General features: G+C 35.4%; 1 protein-coding gene across 5 annotated transcripts in view; it reads right to left on the bottom strand.

The window, feature by feature from the left end:
• Dlg2 (discs large MAGUK scaffold protein 2) overlaps positions 1-18,459 on the bottom strand; it is a 1,919,116-nt gene that overhangs the window by 1,474,966 nt on the left and 425,691 nt on the right. For all 5 annotated transcript variants that reach the window (XM_040732003.1, XM_040732001.1, XM_040732000.1 and 2 more), the window contains exon 5: positions 17,078-17,152. In XM_040732003.1, coding sequence (XP_040587937.1) covers positions 17,078-17,152 — 75 coding nt within the window. The remainder of the gene's footprint in view (positions 1-17,077; positions 17,153-18,459) is intronic.

Genomic DNA, 18,459 nt, shown 5'->3' on the forward strand with positions numbered 1-18,459 from the left:
TTGTGTTATCATACACCTCTTAGAGGTTGTGACCGTTATTGGTATACCTGAATAAATAAAAACTGACAATGCTCCAGTATGTCTCCAGTAAATTGGAACAGTTATTCAAATAGTATTACATAAAGCACATAACTGGTATACCAAACAATCCCACAGGACAAACAGTGGTTGTAAGATCTAACTGCACTTTAAAAGAAATGCTCCATAAACAGTCAGCGGGAACAAAGACCCCCAAGCACATATTACATAATGCTTTATTAACATTAAACTTTCTTACTGCTAATGAGAAAGGACAAAAAGCTGCATGAAGACACTGGGCTACAGAAAAAACTTCTGAACTAAATCAGCCAGTGTATTTCAAGGATGTAATGACCTAAGTTTGGAAACCAGGATATGGGTGATGTTGGGGAAGGGGTTTCACCTTTATTTCTGCAGAAGAAAAGCTTTGGATTCCATCAATTTTGATCCATATTTGATCTGAACAGGAAAAACTTCCAGAGGAGAAAAGATGACAACTCATCTATAAAGTCATAAAGTCATATTCTACGAGGTGTAAGGAGACCTCACAAAAGGAAAGGAAAGTGTTTTGTTCTTGTCTTACCAGGAAAACCCATCTCCAATAGGCACTGAACATGTAGATACCAAAATAAGAGAGGATGGCTAGCCACAAGAACCATCAAACAAAGATGAATCTGATATTTGGTATCAATATCTAATTATCTTAACATATGTCCTTATAAAATCTATTTCTCTTTACCTCCTAATACACTTTTGGTCCCAATTCCCTTAAACCAAAGCTGGCTTTAGAGTTGGATATGGCTCTTCTCCTAAAAATACAAATACGTTGTTAATATAAAATTTAGAGTTTCTGTATATCAAGAAGCCAATTGATTTAAGACAGAAGAAAAAAATCTAGGGACTGCCATCTGTTTATAATAGGTTCTTTCTCTGGAAGTCTAATTTTCTTCATATTCACTATCTTCCTTATTGTTGCCTTTCCCTGTATGCATACATATGAAGGTTGAAATTTCTTTGTTGACATTAGCGTTTGAGTTTTCCACAGAGAACAAAGAATTTCCTAACAGCAATTTTCAAACACTTTGGAAAGAAAATGGGGCCCCACTTCATTGATTCAACCTGATCCGACTTGATGCATCTCTACTGACAAGTATCACCCTGAAATCGGTTTGGGACTTCATCGCTCTACACAACTCCAGACTGATTAATGGATATGGTGTACCTTCCACACTCTGGCCAGAGCCTCAGACAAGAACTTCAATCAAGATTAGAACTTCAGTCAAGAACTTCAATCAAGCATCTCTCACCTAACAAAGACTGGGTACAAATGTTGTATCTAGTCTACTTGAGACTTGCACTACACTAACATTTTCTTCCTACAGGACCCCATGAGGTTATCATCATCCCATTTCAGCAGGAAGTAATTCTGAAAATATTATGCCCCCTTTCCCTACTGTTGATATCACTGGATAATCTATACCTATTAGAGTTAGCTTTCAATTGTTTAGGGTTGGGATTGGAAGGAGGTAATCAGACCTGGGCATCTCTTTCAGATAAGTTTAGGGTTTAGATGGGATAGATATGCTTAGGATGACATAGGAAGATTATTATATCTTCTGGTGACTTATAATTTGTTTATCGCATTTCATTATACTGTGTAAAGTCTTCTTTCTATACATAAATATCATTATCATCTTCTATGTATATATGTTTCATGTATCCACTCCCCAGGGAGAGTGAGGTCTCCAATGGGAGATCATCAAAGTCTGTCAAATCATTTGGTGCAGGACCTATACCCTCCCCCATGTATCCCTCTATAGGGAATAATTTCTCACCACCTGGATTTCCATAATTCCTACTTTTCATTGTTGACATACAACTTTGGCTCACTGGAAAATATTCTAGAATCCAACAATCATAATACATCTGGTTTTATTTTTAGTATAACTGAATTAAAGTCATTTGTCTATTTGTTTGTGTTTTCATCCAGTGCATGAATACATACACTATTCTGAAGAATTTAAAGCTAGTGGAAATCAGAATGCAACCAGTAGTCACAGATGAATGAGAAAACTGAGTTATCTTTAGCTTCTTCCAATGGGTATTACAGTAGATAATCTGTGATATGAACTTTTAGTACAAGAAAACATGAAGAGAAATAAATACTTTAATGAAAACAGAGCAACCAAAGGAAATGCTAACTTTACCAAGGATTGCTCAGTATGAACATTTATTAGCTCCCCAAACTGGACTCATCAGAATATATAAAATTTTTCAATTATGATAAAGAAGCACTCCATGATCAGGAGGAAATTTCCATCACAATTCTGTCTAAGTCCTGTGCCTCTCCTCTTCATGACCATGCACTACAATATGGATATATGTAAGTCATCCAAAGGTCAGTAGATTGTCTTTTCCTTAATGAAGCTTCAATTAATTGGCCATGATATATGGATAATCTGCTTCTTTTTTATTATAAACTAGCTTGCTTCACATGTCAATCCCAGCTCTCTCACCTTCCCCTCCTCCAATGCACCCCACCAACTCCCCCAACCTCCTGCCCCATCCCCAGTCTGCTCCCCAGGGAGGGTGAGGCCCTCCATGGGGGATCCCCAAAGTCACATGTCATCCAGGGCAGGGCCTAGGCCCATACCCATGTGACCAGGTTGAGAGAGCATCTCTGGATGTGGAATGAGATCCCAAAATCCATTTGTATGCCAGGGATAAATACTGATTTACTACTTCAAGCCCCATAAATTGCTGAGGCCTCCTCATTGACACCCAAATTTAGTGGATCTGGATCATCCCCATGGTGGCCTCTCTGCTCCCTGGGGAGCTGCAAGGGGATGGGATCGGGTGTCAGTGGGGGGCAAGGGAAGAAGGGAGGGAGAGGGAACTGGGATTGACAAGTAAAGCAAGCTTGTTTCTAATTTAAATTTAAAAAAGGAAAAAAAACTTAAAAAAATGAACATAGAGAGCCAAGTGTTTGTAATAAAGTTTTAAAGAAAAATAATAAGCAATTCATTGTAAGAAGTAAAGGGAAATAGAGAGATATCCCAGGGGCTATCTGTAGAAAGAAGATATCTCTACAAAGGCAATATTTGCCTTAAAATGCATAGACAAACAGGAGCCAGTCAATCTGTGAGGAAAAATGTTCTAGGCAGTGGTAGCAAAGGTCCTTAGGCAAGAATTCTTGAAATCTTGAGAATCGAGATAGAGTTTACACGCAGGAAAAGGCTGACACTCCCTGAAATGCAGGAAACCAGTACTGGAAGACAGTGTAAAATACTGAGATGGAAAGTCATTTAAAGGTCATTTAGTTAAGAGGGAAAGCCAGAGGATTAGAGCAGTGTTTTTCAGACTGCATGGCTCATTCACTGATGTAATGAGAGGATCCAGTTAAAAAATATACTTGTGTGTAACACAGGTAGGAAATGAAAATGGAGACAAAGCAATTTTACATATGAAGGAAACAATGAATCATGTGAGATAGGTGGGAGAAAGGGAAGCATTCAAAGAAATACTCAGCTTCTGGTCTCACCTCCTTGGTCAACACTGAGGCATAACTGACAGCTCACACATGTCATGTTGACGGCCGCCAGAAGATCTGGCTGACTTTGTATTTGAATTTCAGTTTTCAATTTTAAGAAGGTCTGTCAAGCTTTTGCACAGGTGAAACCCTACACTACCCTTTCAGAAAAGAAAAGAAGATTCAGTCACTTTTCACAAGAAGTCAGAGTATGAGGAAAGTGCACACCAGTCAAATACTCTCCCACATGATTCTCCCATTAGGGCTCAGAAAATAAAAAAGAAAATAAAAAAGACCTCAATGGACAGCATATATTAATTCTAAAAGAACAGAATGTAGTCACTGTTTAATCAAATAAAACAGTGATTGCCCTACCCATATTTCATTACACAAAACCATACTGTAACAGGACGTATAGCTTTGTCCCATATTTGACTTGTGCTTAATAAACTACCTTAAGTTTTCTTATTAACCACAGTTAAAAGCTATCTTGATCAGAAACAAAAGACAAGGTTTGTATCCATCTCTGTATGATTCAGTAAAGTCAGACCAATGAGCCATAGACAAGTAGATGTGTAGGCATTGGTTAGTTGTGAAAGGAATGATCTTGAATACTTGCCCATCACAAAGAGGACCAGAAGCCTTCTGTTTTCTTCTGTAAATTACACTGCAGCTGTTAGGAGCAAAGCTTCTTACAGCCCTTAGCTTTGGGGTCTCTGGTGAACTGTGTGATTGCTGTTTTATGCACAATAAATTACACAATTGTCTGACCTGATTTTATTTTTAACAGTTCTGTAATTCTTGGTAATCTTTATTATGTATGTGATACTACATTAGGTACTGAAAACATTCTCTGTCCTTGAGGTGCACTTTGTGGTTGCAAGAATCTAGACAAACTCATTTGACAATTAGAGCATTATTCCAGTAAGGTTAAGCCTGTGGGCATGGTACAACGGTGTATGAGAGATGTATAATAGCTAACAGAAATCAAAGCAAAGAGAATACACTATGTAGTGATTTGTACTGACAGCACTGTCCGTGGTTAAGAGAGGAAACCCTTTCTTCCGCTTTGAGCACAGCCCGGGAAGTTGCATTTAGCTCGTCTAGACAATTAATACTGCTGCTCTTCATACTAATATTTCTACCATCTGGTCCCTTCCTTTCCCACTTCTCCCCTCATTCTCAGCAGTCAGCAGTCCAGCCTACCCATTCCTACCCCATATGGTAAATAGAAGCCATCCTACTCAGTGCCTCTCGATTCCCCATTGAAACATTATAAGGTAGTTTTATCCTCAAGTATCTATCTGTACCTATCTGTATTTACATATTAGGTACCAACCACGACACAGTCTTTAACGCCCATTAATTCCCTCTTCTCAGGAAACATTTGTCATTAATTAGGCCTCATCTCTATGTGTTTAATCTCTTGTTCTCAATACTGCACATCAGCAGTTTTACATTAATGTAAGATACATATAATAATCATTTCTTACTTACTCTTCAGAACTACCACTTTATTGAAACTACCATAGCATGACGCCCTTTTTAAGACATCTACTGTGCATTTGTCCTTTATTTAGTACCTTTCTTGGCTTCATCAACTTTTAAAAATCTTGGCTTATATTCAAAAACAAAATTCATCTTAGTATTCAACTTGATATCTGTGCTTCTGTCTTAAAGACTCTTTAAGCTTGATTTGTCTAGAGTAGATTTTGTAATCTTCCCACTACTCCCCTTAGAAACGAACTTCCACCAAAGACCCAGAATCCATCTGACAGTATACTTCTGCTTTCTAATTACTTGTACAATCACTCTATGCTTTGGAATATTTGTCTACAAATATAATACATTTGTTCATCTCTCTCATTTTCCAGCACTAAGATAATTCACAGTACAACTATCTTTGCAAATAGTTTTCTTTTTTAAATGATACATTCTACCACCTATTTTTCCCACCTGTTCTTTATATAGTAGCTAGAACAATGACTTCCCAACTCCAATATAACCATGTTCCCTGAGCTACCCCTCACTGCTCAATTTATCAGTCATAATTCAGTGAAATTCTGATCATGGTCTGGTGTGTGTCTTCTACCACTCTCTTTCCTCCCTGCTCCATACTAATCTATTTGCTACTCTCCATAGTGGCCTTCCAATTTTTCAGAAGTGTAGCTTTCTGTAACAGATCATTTCCAAATGACTCAGTTCACTTTCTCTCCCTGGTTGATTTACTTTTCAAATTTAAATTTAATTGGCATATCGTTTAGATATCTTTCTGTATATCATTTCTGTATTTATCTTCTTAATAGCAATTACCCAACTACTTATGTAACTTTACCCATGCACTTACTTAACTCTATTGATGCTGTTTCTGTGAGGAGAGGAACCATGTCAATTTCCTTGTAGCACTTGAATTTATAGTTTCTAGGACAGTGTCATAGACACAGTATATATTGTACTGAATTACTTAAGAATAAAGGGAGGAGAGGTTGCTTTATGAATGGAGTGAAGATAGAAATAATAAGTTATGTATGTACAAACCAAACGGAGTATGTTGATACCATGAACTAGCTAGAAGAAACAACAGTTCTGAAAAAAAATGTCCAACTCCCACTCTGCAAAGGCACATCTTCAAATAGACAGATGTAAATAGAATGCTTTGCTGTATCCTACAAGAGGCCATATACCTGTTGTCAGGGGCTTTCCCTAGCCACATGCCTGCCAATTGCCAAATGCCTATTCATGTTAACTATGAAAATTTTGGTTCATTTGGTCCACACAGAATAGGCCCATGAATTCCCCTAGTATGGGAACAGCAGGGAAAAAGGTGAGGAAATTTATACCCACTTTAAAAAACATGTAAGCTGTTCATATATTACAGACAACACATGCCTTCTTTAGTGGTGGGGTGGAATTAGCTGCATCATTTATTTGAATATTTTGACTTGACAACGTGCATTTAGGACAAACTATCCATTAAAAAATAAATGTTCAGAATGAGGACTGTGATCAACAGAGGGAAACCAAGTATACAGCTTCAAACAACCCTGAATACCATAGAAGAGAGGAATGAGCACTATAGTAGAATCCAACTTGCATCATCTCATTGAATTCATCCTGTTGACCCAAAGTGCTTCCGGAATTCCCCAAATTGTGTAAGCAGTAGAGATGAAATTGTAGCCTCATTTGAAGTGACCACAAAATCCATGCTGCTTGTGGTGTCTATCAAATAGGACAATTGGAAGTGAAATCCAAGAACTCTGACTTTTTGGCTTAGTGACAGAAAACTGTAATCTCCTTTGTAGTTCAACTCACACCCCAGATACTCTGTGGTATCCTAATGCACTACGAATAGGAGTAAATGAAATTCTCCTTCAGTTTCTCGCAGTTTTTCTTATAAACCTCAATATTCCATACAGTCATAAAACTTCCATCTATGTATACTCTACAGAACTGCTTTTGGACAAACACTGTGTACATGAAGTTTTAGCCCGGAATGCATTTTTGCTTCCAGCCTATAAATAGAGTATAGCTTTTAATGAAAATGCTGACACTACCTAAAGAACAATGGTGTGTGACCAAATCCATTGCAGAAGCAAACTGGTTCTCTGAACATCTTTTTAAGAAAGGGTATTTATAGTATATATTTAATTAAAGCATGGATATTAAATTATGCAAAACATTTGCTACCAAAATGTAATATAAAATAGCCACCAAAATCAATTAGCATATTTATTTCCATACATTGAGAGGTTTATACACTTCAGATACAAATAGCTTTAACTTCTTAATTAGGTGTTTGAATATACATGGATCAGCAAGTAAAGATATTCAAATATTTATATACAATTTTATGTATGGCTACGATGAAGCAGCAATTGGTACAAAATCTGGATATTTCCATATAATTTGGGTTTTTGATTAGATGCATTTATTGCACTTTTTGTTGCTGAAGGCAGAGAGTCAGTCCATCAATGGAGTCTTGGGGGGCCTTTTTAGGAGGCAAGGATAATATCTCCTTGAAGAACTGCAGCAAATAATGTACCATTTCAATGTCAAGCACAACTACAGGTGTACTGCAGGCCAGAGTTTGCCCAAATATTTAGTACAATTCCACTGAGGTCAAATTTATGTGGATGCTGCTTCAAATGGTATGGCATTGACTTCTGCTCTGCACTAGTCCTGGGAAGCTGCCTCTTACCAGACCTGGCTTCCTGGAATAGCTTCACTTGTCTGGAATACCTGAGGATAAATCTAAAGAGGAAAGTCAGAACACATTCCAAAGGGCAGCACAGACAGTCAGAAAAGGAAGGAGGTCTGGGGAAGTTAGATGAGAAGCGTCCATGTTGATTTTGTACAACTCAGGAATTTAATATTACTTAACTTTAATCTTTTCCAAATATATGAGTTAGGTACAAAAACATCACAAAGGTTTGACATAAAAGGACAGCCAGAGCTATTATACAGGGAAACCCTGTTTCAAACAACAACAAAATTATATGATCATTATTACCAACAGTATATTACCTTTCCTTTGTCCTATGGCTTTATAATTTCAACTTTCATTGGGCCTATTCATTAGAAGAATTCTCATACAAGTCCACTTATCTCTAGTTTTTCTATGCATAGTCATAAATATGCAAATCATAAGCTCTCTATGGTGTTTGTGTTTATGGTGATTTTATACTACTAAATAAGGAAGAAGATGACAGTTAAAAAGGCATGTTCTTAGGACACAGATGAACTTTACATCCTGCACAATATTCCCATCTTCTTATACTGTGCTGTGCACTCCATATTCAAACCAGCCATGTTTCTAGAGGCTCTTTTAACAAACAAGATTGGAACTCATTCTTCCATAGCACTTTTCTGGAACTTAAGTTGACAACACAAATACAACAATGGTTCTTAGTTCAGAAAAGTCTTTCAGTGTGATAGAAGTTGTAAAAGAAATCAGTATCAGGACAGACCATGGGAGGCCTCACCCTTCCTGGGAAGTGGGTAGGAGTGGGATGAGTAGGAGGCATGGAAGGACAGGAGAGAGGGAATTGGGACTGATTAGTAAAATAAGATTGTTTTTAACTAAAAAAAAAACCACAGTAGCATTTTTCTTACTTGTCTGTCACCTACGTAAATGATAAATCGCATCCCTGCCTGTCGCTGGAAATAGCTGTCTTTGACTAGATTTTAAGTTAATTAACTGCCCTGCAACCTCATTTCTTTCATCAGTTCAAAAAAGTTAAATTTTTTTCAATAGCCATTATTTTGTGTGTTTGTGTTTTAAGTTTGGTAATATTTGTTTTATCCCCATGTTTTCTTTTTTCATTAATAAATGTGTTCTGTGATAAGTTTTTTTTTTGAAAAGGGAATCACTATCAGAAAAAACTAAAATATTTGTAAGTTAACCCCTTTATATTTTCAAACTTGATATGTTCAGCCACAACCTAGACTTTGTGAGATAACTAAGAGGTAGACTAATTCATCAGATTTCATTGCTCAGGTATCTTTGAGGGTTAGTACACCTTAAACTATAATCACCTTGAAAGATTTTCATTGCTGAAAATAATATCACAATACAACAAAATTATCTTGTAGTGTAAACTTTATATCTACCAGGAACTAAGTTAGACATATTTATATATTATATCTAATTTTCAGATAAAATTCTTGAAAATCAAATATGTATTAATTGCTATACCTATTTGATAAAGAGGAAAGGGAAGCAAAGCGAGAGGGATCCATTTTCTCCAAGGCATAAAGCTCATGAAACATTTCAACCAGTCTTGTTTGAATCCAAAAGTCATTCTCTTACAATACATTCTTCTTTATTAATGTGTAAAAGGCTCAGTTGGGCAAACATTAAGTCCATTATGTAATGTCAACATATACCAGGACACTGCCAATAATAAGTGATGGTATCCACCCACAGCAAACCTTGTACACACCATCAGGGTCCTGTTATAACAACATTTGTCTGTCCCCCAAGATCACTGCTAGCTGAAGCACAAATTCAATTCAGTACCTCAGCTATACAGAATGGATAAGAGATGAATTAACTTCCCTGGGATGTTTGAATAACACTGGCCATCTGTCAGAATTGACTGGAGAGTTTAAGTGCTTTAGTCTTCCTGCAAACAGAGCATTATATACATTTAGAACAGTTTTTCTTAAACCTGAGTGATAGTATCAGTAACTGAATTTAGAAAACACAATAGTAATTCTTATGTCTTCTTCAGAAAGATTTGTTTATAATTTTATCTTTGATTGTGTTGACTTGTGACCAATATTTATGAACATTTTAAGATATATGGCTGTAATAAATAATCCCTATCACCAAAAAGTTGAAGAGCTTATACTTGATTTCTAATACCTTATTTCTTCCTCACTGTTCTCTTCCATTTTCATATCTTCTAATAAAACAGGTCTTTTTGATGCCCTCTTATGAATTTATTTGTATTTGCTCTAATAATCTGGACTAGGTAAAAAGATAACTAAAATCATTAAAGATGTGCATAAATATGGTTACAAAAAAGGTATTATGAATCATTCATGGTGGCATACATGTTCCTAAAAAGTCAAGTAGACCACACAATAAACATGCTCATCACTGAGAAACAGACTGTTGCAGTAGGATATGAGTTCTGAAGTCAAACAGAATTTGTTGAAATCGCTTTCCTCACAATGATTCCCTGCTCACGCCACATGGAAGTATAGAGATAAACTCAGTAGAATAGAGTAAGTCCATAAAGATATTCACACTTAACATATTTTCTTTTTAATTTATTTTAAATTTAAATTAGAAACAATCAATTCAGTGAGTAATGAATAGATTTTTCAAGAAATAAAGCTATAAAACTTAGACATCTGCACATATCATACACAAAAATGAACCGCAAATGGATCAGAGAGCAAAATGAAAGAGCTAAAACTATAAAATGCTGAAAAGAAAATTTCAAACCAAGTCTTTGGGACCTGGAGTTACACATAGGTTTCATTAAAATGATGTATTTAAAACATTTAAAAATCCTTATTTGAGAAATCAGTACAAATAAGTGACCAAACAATTAAGATAATTGAAGAGAAAATATTACAATCATAAAACTGCAAGGATAGTGTTCAGATCATAAAAGAACTTTTATGACACAATAATTTAAAATAATTAGATATGGAGAAAAGCTTTTGTACAGACATTTCTACAAGAACAAACAAATGGCCAGTAAGTACATTAAAACATATTCAATATTTTTAATTATTAGGTAAATGCAAACCAAGTCCAAAGCAAATACCTTTTTGGACCTATTATGTCTACAATAAAATGGTACACCAATAGCAAGAACTGATAAGAATGTATAGAAAATAGAACCCTCATATGTTGTTCATGAGATTATAAAATTATACAACTGTTTTTAAATAAGATTGAAAGTTCTTTATAATATTAAACATAGAGTCACTATATCACCAAAGAATAATAATTTTCTATTTCTTCAATAAAATTGAAAACGTGTGATCACATAAAAATTCATGCAAAAGTATTCATGTTATCACTCGTGATATCCAAAACTATAAAAAAATTATTGTGCCTATCAGCTGGTAAATGGATTAACAAGAAATTCTATAATCAAATAGTGACAATTATTTCCCAAAAATGTAACAATGGATACATACATTTAATAACATAAGAACCCTGAAAATATACCAAAGTCAAAGCAGACAGTCACTGAAGAATGAATATTATACCAATGTAACTTTAGTAATTGTCTAGAATAGATAAGTTTGCAAGGGAAAAATACAGCTTCATGGTTTCTAGGAGAGGGGACGGGTGAACAAGGAGTACCTACTGCAGAATGTAGAGTTTCCTTCAGGGTCATGAAAATGTTCTAAATTCATTGTGGTGAAATTTGTACAATTCTGTAAATTAAAGAATATCACTTAATTTTGCCTTTTAAATGGATAAACTATAGGGTCTATCATAATAAGAAGAAAATAAAGAATACTAATATATAATAATCAGTACATAAAATGTCCTAAATACTGCAACAGTTATTATACTCTAGACTATCTGAGATAAACTAAGAAAGTCACTACTAAAAACACATATGAAAAAAAAAATGTCCTTTAAAGTCACATTCTTCCTGTATTTTATCAAATATTTGTAGAATGGCAAAAAGAAACATTTGAAAAATAGGTAATTGTGAGGTCCCAAATTGGTCAAGTTGTGTAAAAAGATAATTACAAGGAAAATGTTTAAACATACAGAGACAGGAAGCTTGGGACACTGAACTTTGATTGTGTTGCCTTAGTTTTAAGGCGGGCACGCCTTTGTTGTCTCATAGATGACTGCCACTCTACCTCTTAAAGTTAGATCTTAACACAACTGAATCTGTTTACTTCCCCACAGGCTTGTATGATTTCTATTCTACTTGCTTGTTTTTATGTTTTCCAGAAATGCCTTTTCATGGACCAATCCCCACGGAACAAAGCCCCTCTCTGATAAATGCCATTGGGCTTCCTTTTTGGGCACACTTCAAAGATCAGCATAACAGAAACTTTTTATGTGAGTATTCAGCATTTGGTAGCCTTTTAAAGCTAGGGAGAAAACTAATATAAATCTAAAGTTCTATGATGGCTGGGAAAGAGGAAAGTGGAACTACCTATGTTTCAATTCTTTCTTTCCCATATTTTCGTGATGTCCAGTCCATCACTAGAACAAAATCAACACCAGAGCCATTCACAGAGCTCCTATTTGTTGAAGTGTAGTGAGCTTTTCCTGAGATAATTCCCCTTGAGGTTTTCTTCCAAACCCATGACTACTGTCCAGATGGCCAGATACACTCTAGTCTTAGTGCCCACCAATTTAAGGTCCTGTACACTGCAATTTTCTGTAATTTTCCTAAAACTATGATCATCTGATAATGGCCTAACTTTTTGTTCTATAAAGAGACTGTTCATAGTATGAAAACTGTGCCCTAAAAAAATAAAAATTGTGCCCAGTCATTAGAAAGGCAATATTCATCAGAGCCATCACGGGTCCAATTTCCCAGCAGAAGAGTTAGCTAGTTCTGTCCTTATAGGAACTCTGAAAAGTCCCAGAGAGCAAATACAGTGGTTGTGTGATGACTATGTGTTTCTGAGTGTCATGGTCTGGGTATGTGAATTCTATGCAAAGTTAGGTAACATCAAGTGAACTGAAACAAACAAAAACAAAACAAAACAAAAGTGTGGAGGAGGAAAATTTATACCTCTTTTGTTAGGTAATGAAACACCAAGTAAATGTATTATTGACAATTATTCTGTCCTGTAACCTACTAAAAAATCTTAGGATCCACTTTATCTCCTAACGGATAAATAACCAAGATTTGATGTACTCAGCATACAAAATTCTAATTTTCCAATATTTATATTAATTTTAAAAACATTTCACAGATTTACTTCAATTAACATGAAGGATATATAACAATATATAGATATCGTAATATCTTTGCTAAGTTCCATGGTAGTAGGGACCTTATTTTCATTCTATCTTTTAAAATACTTCTCTTAACATTATTTTTTAAGTTCTAGCAACCAAATGTGCAGAGATGCAATTATTCTAGGCAGGTTCTGAATAGTTAGTAATTTTTGATGTGTCCAATCACATCCGTCTCTGGATAACATCTAGTTAAAGTCAAGTAACCAAGGATTTGACCAAGTGTTTTCCTCAATAGAATCAACAAGAGGTTCAGGTTATACCCATGCCAAGCAGTGCATAGAAATACCCTGAAATGTCACCCAATCTCCCAATAATTGATTAAGTTAAAAGTTCTTGATTGCCACATGTCAAAAGCAAATTTCTATCCAAGTTTGGTTTATTGGATACCTGTCTGTCTTTGCCCTAGTCCCTGAACACATGCTCTTTTCCTCAACTGTAGCAGAGAATCATAACTCCTAACATCTTACTCGTAGCCATACAAACTAATGGGCATTCAAGCCAGTTAAAGTTAAAGTATGGGGTAAAAATGGGTATAGTTCTAGTGCCCACAATTAGAGATAACTCACTAGGCTCCTCACTACAGAACACATTTGTAGTTATTCTAGAAGTATAATTGCACCTGTGTATCTGTACAGTGACTGGGATGAAAAAAATCTCTTAAGATTCAACCCCAACCTGAAAATTATACTTTGGACTAAAATGGAAGTCATTAAAAAGAATCATCTCAGATCTTCTACTACAAAAGAGTACAAAACAATAAAAATACTAAAAAAAGAGAAAGTCCAGGCAGAGATTAGACAGTGATAGAAGTCATCTTCAAAGCAATATGTAACCAGTGAGAACATTTGCAAACCCATTTGAATGTAGAAGACTAGTGATAGATGATCTGGATTTAAAATGAATCTGGATTAAAAATGCACATATGAATCTGAAGACATTTTCACACAAATTAACAAATCCCAATTATAATCACTGTGGAGTAGAATACCAAAAAACACTAGGACTGTGGGAAAGGAATGGAAAAGGGAATCAACTACTCAAAAACTCATGAAAAAAAGAGACCATTCATTTATTACGTAAGAATGTATTAAATTATTTATAACCTGGTTCAGTCTCTGAGGATTTGAGACAGTTGAGACATTTTTATAAAAACATGAAGTTATGAATTTCACTTTTTCCTAAGAGATAACCAAATGAAAATTAATGCCAAAACAGTTGTACCTACTTGTAGATTTTGTTATATAACTGTGTGAGCTAATGATATTACGAAATACATCATTATGAATGTCATCTGTGGTGACTCTTTTATACATCCAACTTTTTCAAAGAATCAGATCAGTGGAATTAATAGACTATTATAAATTTTTAAATTCCAGTGTTCTGGAAATTACTTTCTGAGATTGTTCATTGAATTAGCTGTAGTGAACAGGATTGGAGACCCAATAAATGTTGTTAATGATCTTTTTCTTTTTACTGTAAGTCATTTAAAACTCCTAATAAATAAATAAAACCAATAATTTAAAAGAAAAGTACCCTAATTATTATTTATTAATAACTAGAACCTTTTCACGAAGTCAGATTTCTGAGTAAGTAAAACTTTAGAATGGCCAGTTTCAAGATTTTCAGCAACTAAAGTCCACAGAGGACTTCCTGAAATCTTGCCATTTGTGTGAGTCAATAGTAATGCCCACCAGTCTTGTATCTCCTTAGGATAAAGTGCAAATGCAGATTCTCAGAAGTAAAAGCCCATCTATCTTTGTTGGTATTAGTATCTGCCAGGGAAATCAGTTAGTAGTGGGTAAAATAAGCTTAAACAGTTCAAGCATGGCCATTAGAAGGCAACCTCTGTGGTTGGAGGTGTTGCCTGCAGAGAAACAAATCATTATGCATTGTGTTGGTCTTCCAAAAGGATCTTCCCCACTAGGGGATATTATTGCCTTTAATTAATGATGGAGGAAATTGTAAACCCAACAGTTCCCAATCCCAAAACAGAAGACACATTTAGTTTCTGAGGTTTTCATCTGACCATAGGTAAGAACTAGACTTTAATGTCAGCATGACCAGCTCATGATCTTCAAGAAGAATCTTAAAATGTAGTAATTTACTTATTTCTTAAGTTCCTACAATAAGACCTCATCTGGAATCCTTTAGATCCTAAAAGTACTAATAAAGAAGAAAAAACTATTTTCAGTAACTACAATGATCATATTCTAAAATGCATTGCCAGGGTTCCTTTGGACTTCAGGTAAAAAATTGTTATTCGTGTTACAAATGGAATTATCTGATATAATAGGAACCCTACTCATGATTATAAGAAAATGGAAACTAATGCATGGCTATTATCACCAGATATTTGTACAAATGGATTGAATCACTAAAGTTTGTCTAGTTTAAAGATAAATTTCTCAAAACTCTGTGAGACAAAACAAACAAATCAACCCATCTAAAATCAAATCCTCTTGAGTTTAATAACAATCAAAATTTAACACATCACTTGCCTAAGTAGAGTAATCTGTAAGTTATTTTGATTCCAGAATGGAAGCGGAACCCCAAGTGATCATATAGCAGCATTAGTTCTGTACATAAAGACATCTTTGGGTGACAAAAAATAAAACAAAAATTTACCGATGCCCATGTTCAAATAAAGCACTTACTTACTAAAGAAACCAACATACTAAAGATTCAGGTCTAAGCCTCAGTTATCAGGGACCCTTCTATAAGAAAGATTGACTTAGGAAATCATCTATTAGGACTCTGAAGAACTTGTAGCCTCTTTGAATAAACGGACATATGAATCAGTAATTGTAAGATAATGTCTTCAGGGACACAATAAGACAAGTGACTGATGAAGAACTGGAAATTATTAAAACTCATTTTCTTACTGGAAGCAACAGAGTTCCTGTGCACAAGCTCCCATCTGGCCATCTGCTCACAAAAATGTGGCATTTTTATTCTTTAAGTCTTTGGCAAGTCTAGACTGCTTCTGCACAGCAGGAATCCCTCCAAAATTTAGCTTTATCATCTCCTTGACTAAAGGTGATTCCCATCTTCCACATACAATCAAAGCCAAGGAAGGAAGCTCTGTCTCTTACATGGTCTGAACAAAAAGTAGCCTCCCCTGGGCCTACTGCCTTTACAACACACAGTGGCAGCTCAGTAGCCCCTTCAAGCAGCTTGTACCTGAACAACAGATGCAGGCATTTAAGAGGCTCCACACATTCCTTCCAGATCACCTGCAGGGAGGGTCAAATGAGAGAAGTGCCCCAAAGTAGCTTTCTGATTTCTTGTCCCCATCACATGCATTATTTCATTCCAGGCAAACTGTCAGTTATAGGAAAGATAATTCCCAGAGGTGCCACTGTCATCTCTATCAGACAATGCACGTGAAAGTGAATATCATAAAAATCAGTTCCTTTTTTTCATTTACTTCACTGCACAGTGTAATAGAGTAAACACATGAAAAGGAGAGGTAGGGTATCTGGCATCCCTTGCCAGCTCTATGATTGATGTTCTATTCTTACTTCCTGTGTGTTTAAGTCTTCAATCTGCAACCCAAGGATAATAACACAGTACCTGTTTATTTCAAAGGCACTTGAATAATTCTCAGATAGAAGAGTCCACACAAATGCATAGTCTATTATTATGCCAGAAAGACTTGGAAATTGCAAGTCCATTTACTCATCACGATTAAGCAGTCAACAAAACAATGATAAAGTAAAAGTACCTTCTCGAAGGCATCTCAAAATCAAATACTGCTGAATGTGCAGCTATTTAGAAAAACACATGTGCAAATATGTTCATTTTAATGACCATGCAAATCTAACTCATTAATATCTCATTTAGAGAAGCACTTTGCAAGGCTTCCTGACTCAAAAACAAATAAATAGATTCCCTAATCATGGAGACTTTTTATAAAACACTTCTTTCTGAAAAGACATTTTTTTCCTATCAGAATATTTGCTCTACTCTAGGCTTTTAGATCATATTCTAACTTATTCCAGGAAGGTTATTCCACAATAAAGCAATATTTTTCTTTCAGTCACTTTAGTCTTGAAGTAACTTACTGTACAATGATGAACGGGCATCCATGCGGGAGCTTCTACTGAACAGTTCTGGGCTGGGCATTTGCCTTGGTTTTGCTGGAAATAAGTAAAAATTATGTTATTTTGTATATGTTACATATACCAACACACATTAGTAGGCATGCTTATTATGATTAAGCTGATTACTATAGTATTGCTGAAAATTCTGAGGATGAGTTTTGGTGCAGTCTTAAAGAAAATGACATTTATATGTCTACTCTTAGTAAGACCTAAGGAATAATCCTATGTCTTGTTTCATTATTCTAGGGACCAGGAATTTGGCTCCATGCTTACTTAGCAGCTGCCATTCTAGGCCCCAACCAAAACCATTGGAACACTCTTCTACTTCAGATGCAAAACTGCTCTACTCTCTTCAGGTTAACATCAACAAGCTCTGTACCCTGTGTCTTTGGAGTGGAGGCAGAGGAAGACATATCTGTAGAGTCTCCTGACTGTATGCTGTTAGTTGTGGGATTCTCTCCAGGACGTTCAGAACTCCAGAATTCATAGCTGAAAGTTTATATTACAAAAGTCTTTCTTGCCCCATCAGAGACAGAAGTAAAGAGAAATAAAACAATTTTCTCAATGAACGAGCAGTCTGGTTCATTTCCAAGACACTTCTTTCTGTTTATGTAATTTTTCTCTAATTAAAAAATCTTCATATTTGCACCCTATAAACTGATGTTCTATGGCCTTTTAGGAAGGAATAAAGTACGCCTTTAAGTGACAGCACTATTTCAACCCTGTAATAGTGATTATTCCTAAGGGGATAGAGTGAGGTTCTAACAAAATGTCTTGTATTTCTCTCATTGTATACTCAATGTTGAGGATATAGACATTCTGAGATGTTAATAACTGTCATGAAAACCACAGATGATATTTATTAAGCCACTTAGTTCCATGAGTTGGTATGAATGCATTAGATAATTATTAGAAACCACAATGAATAAGATGAGTATGAATAGAGATTATGATGTGATTATACAGGGGAGACATCAGAGACTAAAAGAAGCTAAGCAACATGCCCAAGCCTCACCCAGATATGAAAGAGCACAACTAGGGTGGCAGTAAGAATCTGGCTGACTGCTGTCCATGTACACTCTTTCTTTTACAAAAAACTGATTCTGTTGTTTTTATATTCTATCTGCTCCATTAGGTTAGAGGAATATTATTTTATAATCTGATTCCATCTTATCAACCACACTAACATTTCTGATACAACTGAATGAAATCCTGCATTACCAGTTTTTGTGCTCTTTTAATACAAATATTTGAGCATGTATGTTTCACTGATTTTTAAAAAAAACATTTCCAAGCACTCTTTATTGAGGTGATTTACTTTCAAGGCAGCCGTAAGCTCTGAA

Source organism: Mesocricetus auratus, unplaced genomic scaffold (genome assembly GCF_017639785.1).
Source record: "Mesocricetus auratus isolate SY011 unplaced genomic scaffold, BCM_Maur_2.0 Super-Scaffold_4256, whole genome shotgun sequence".
NCBI classification, from domain to species: Eukaryota; Metazoa; Chordata; class Mammalia; order Rodentia; family Cricetidae; genus Mesocricetus; species Mesocricetus auratus.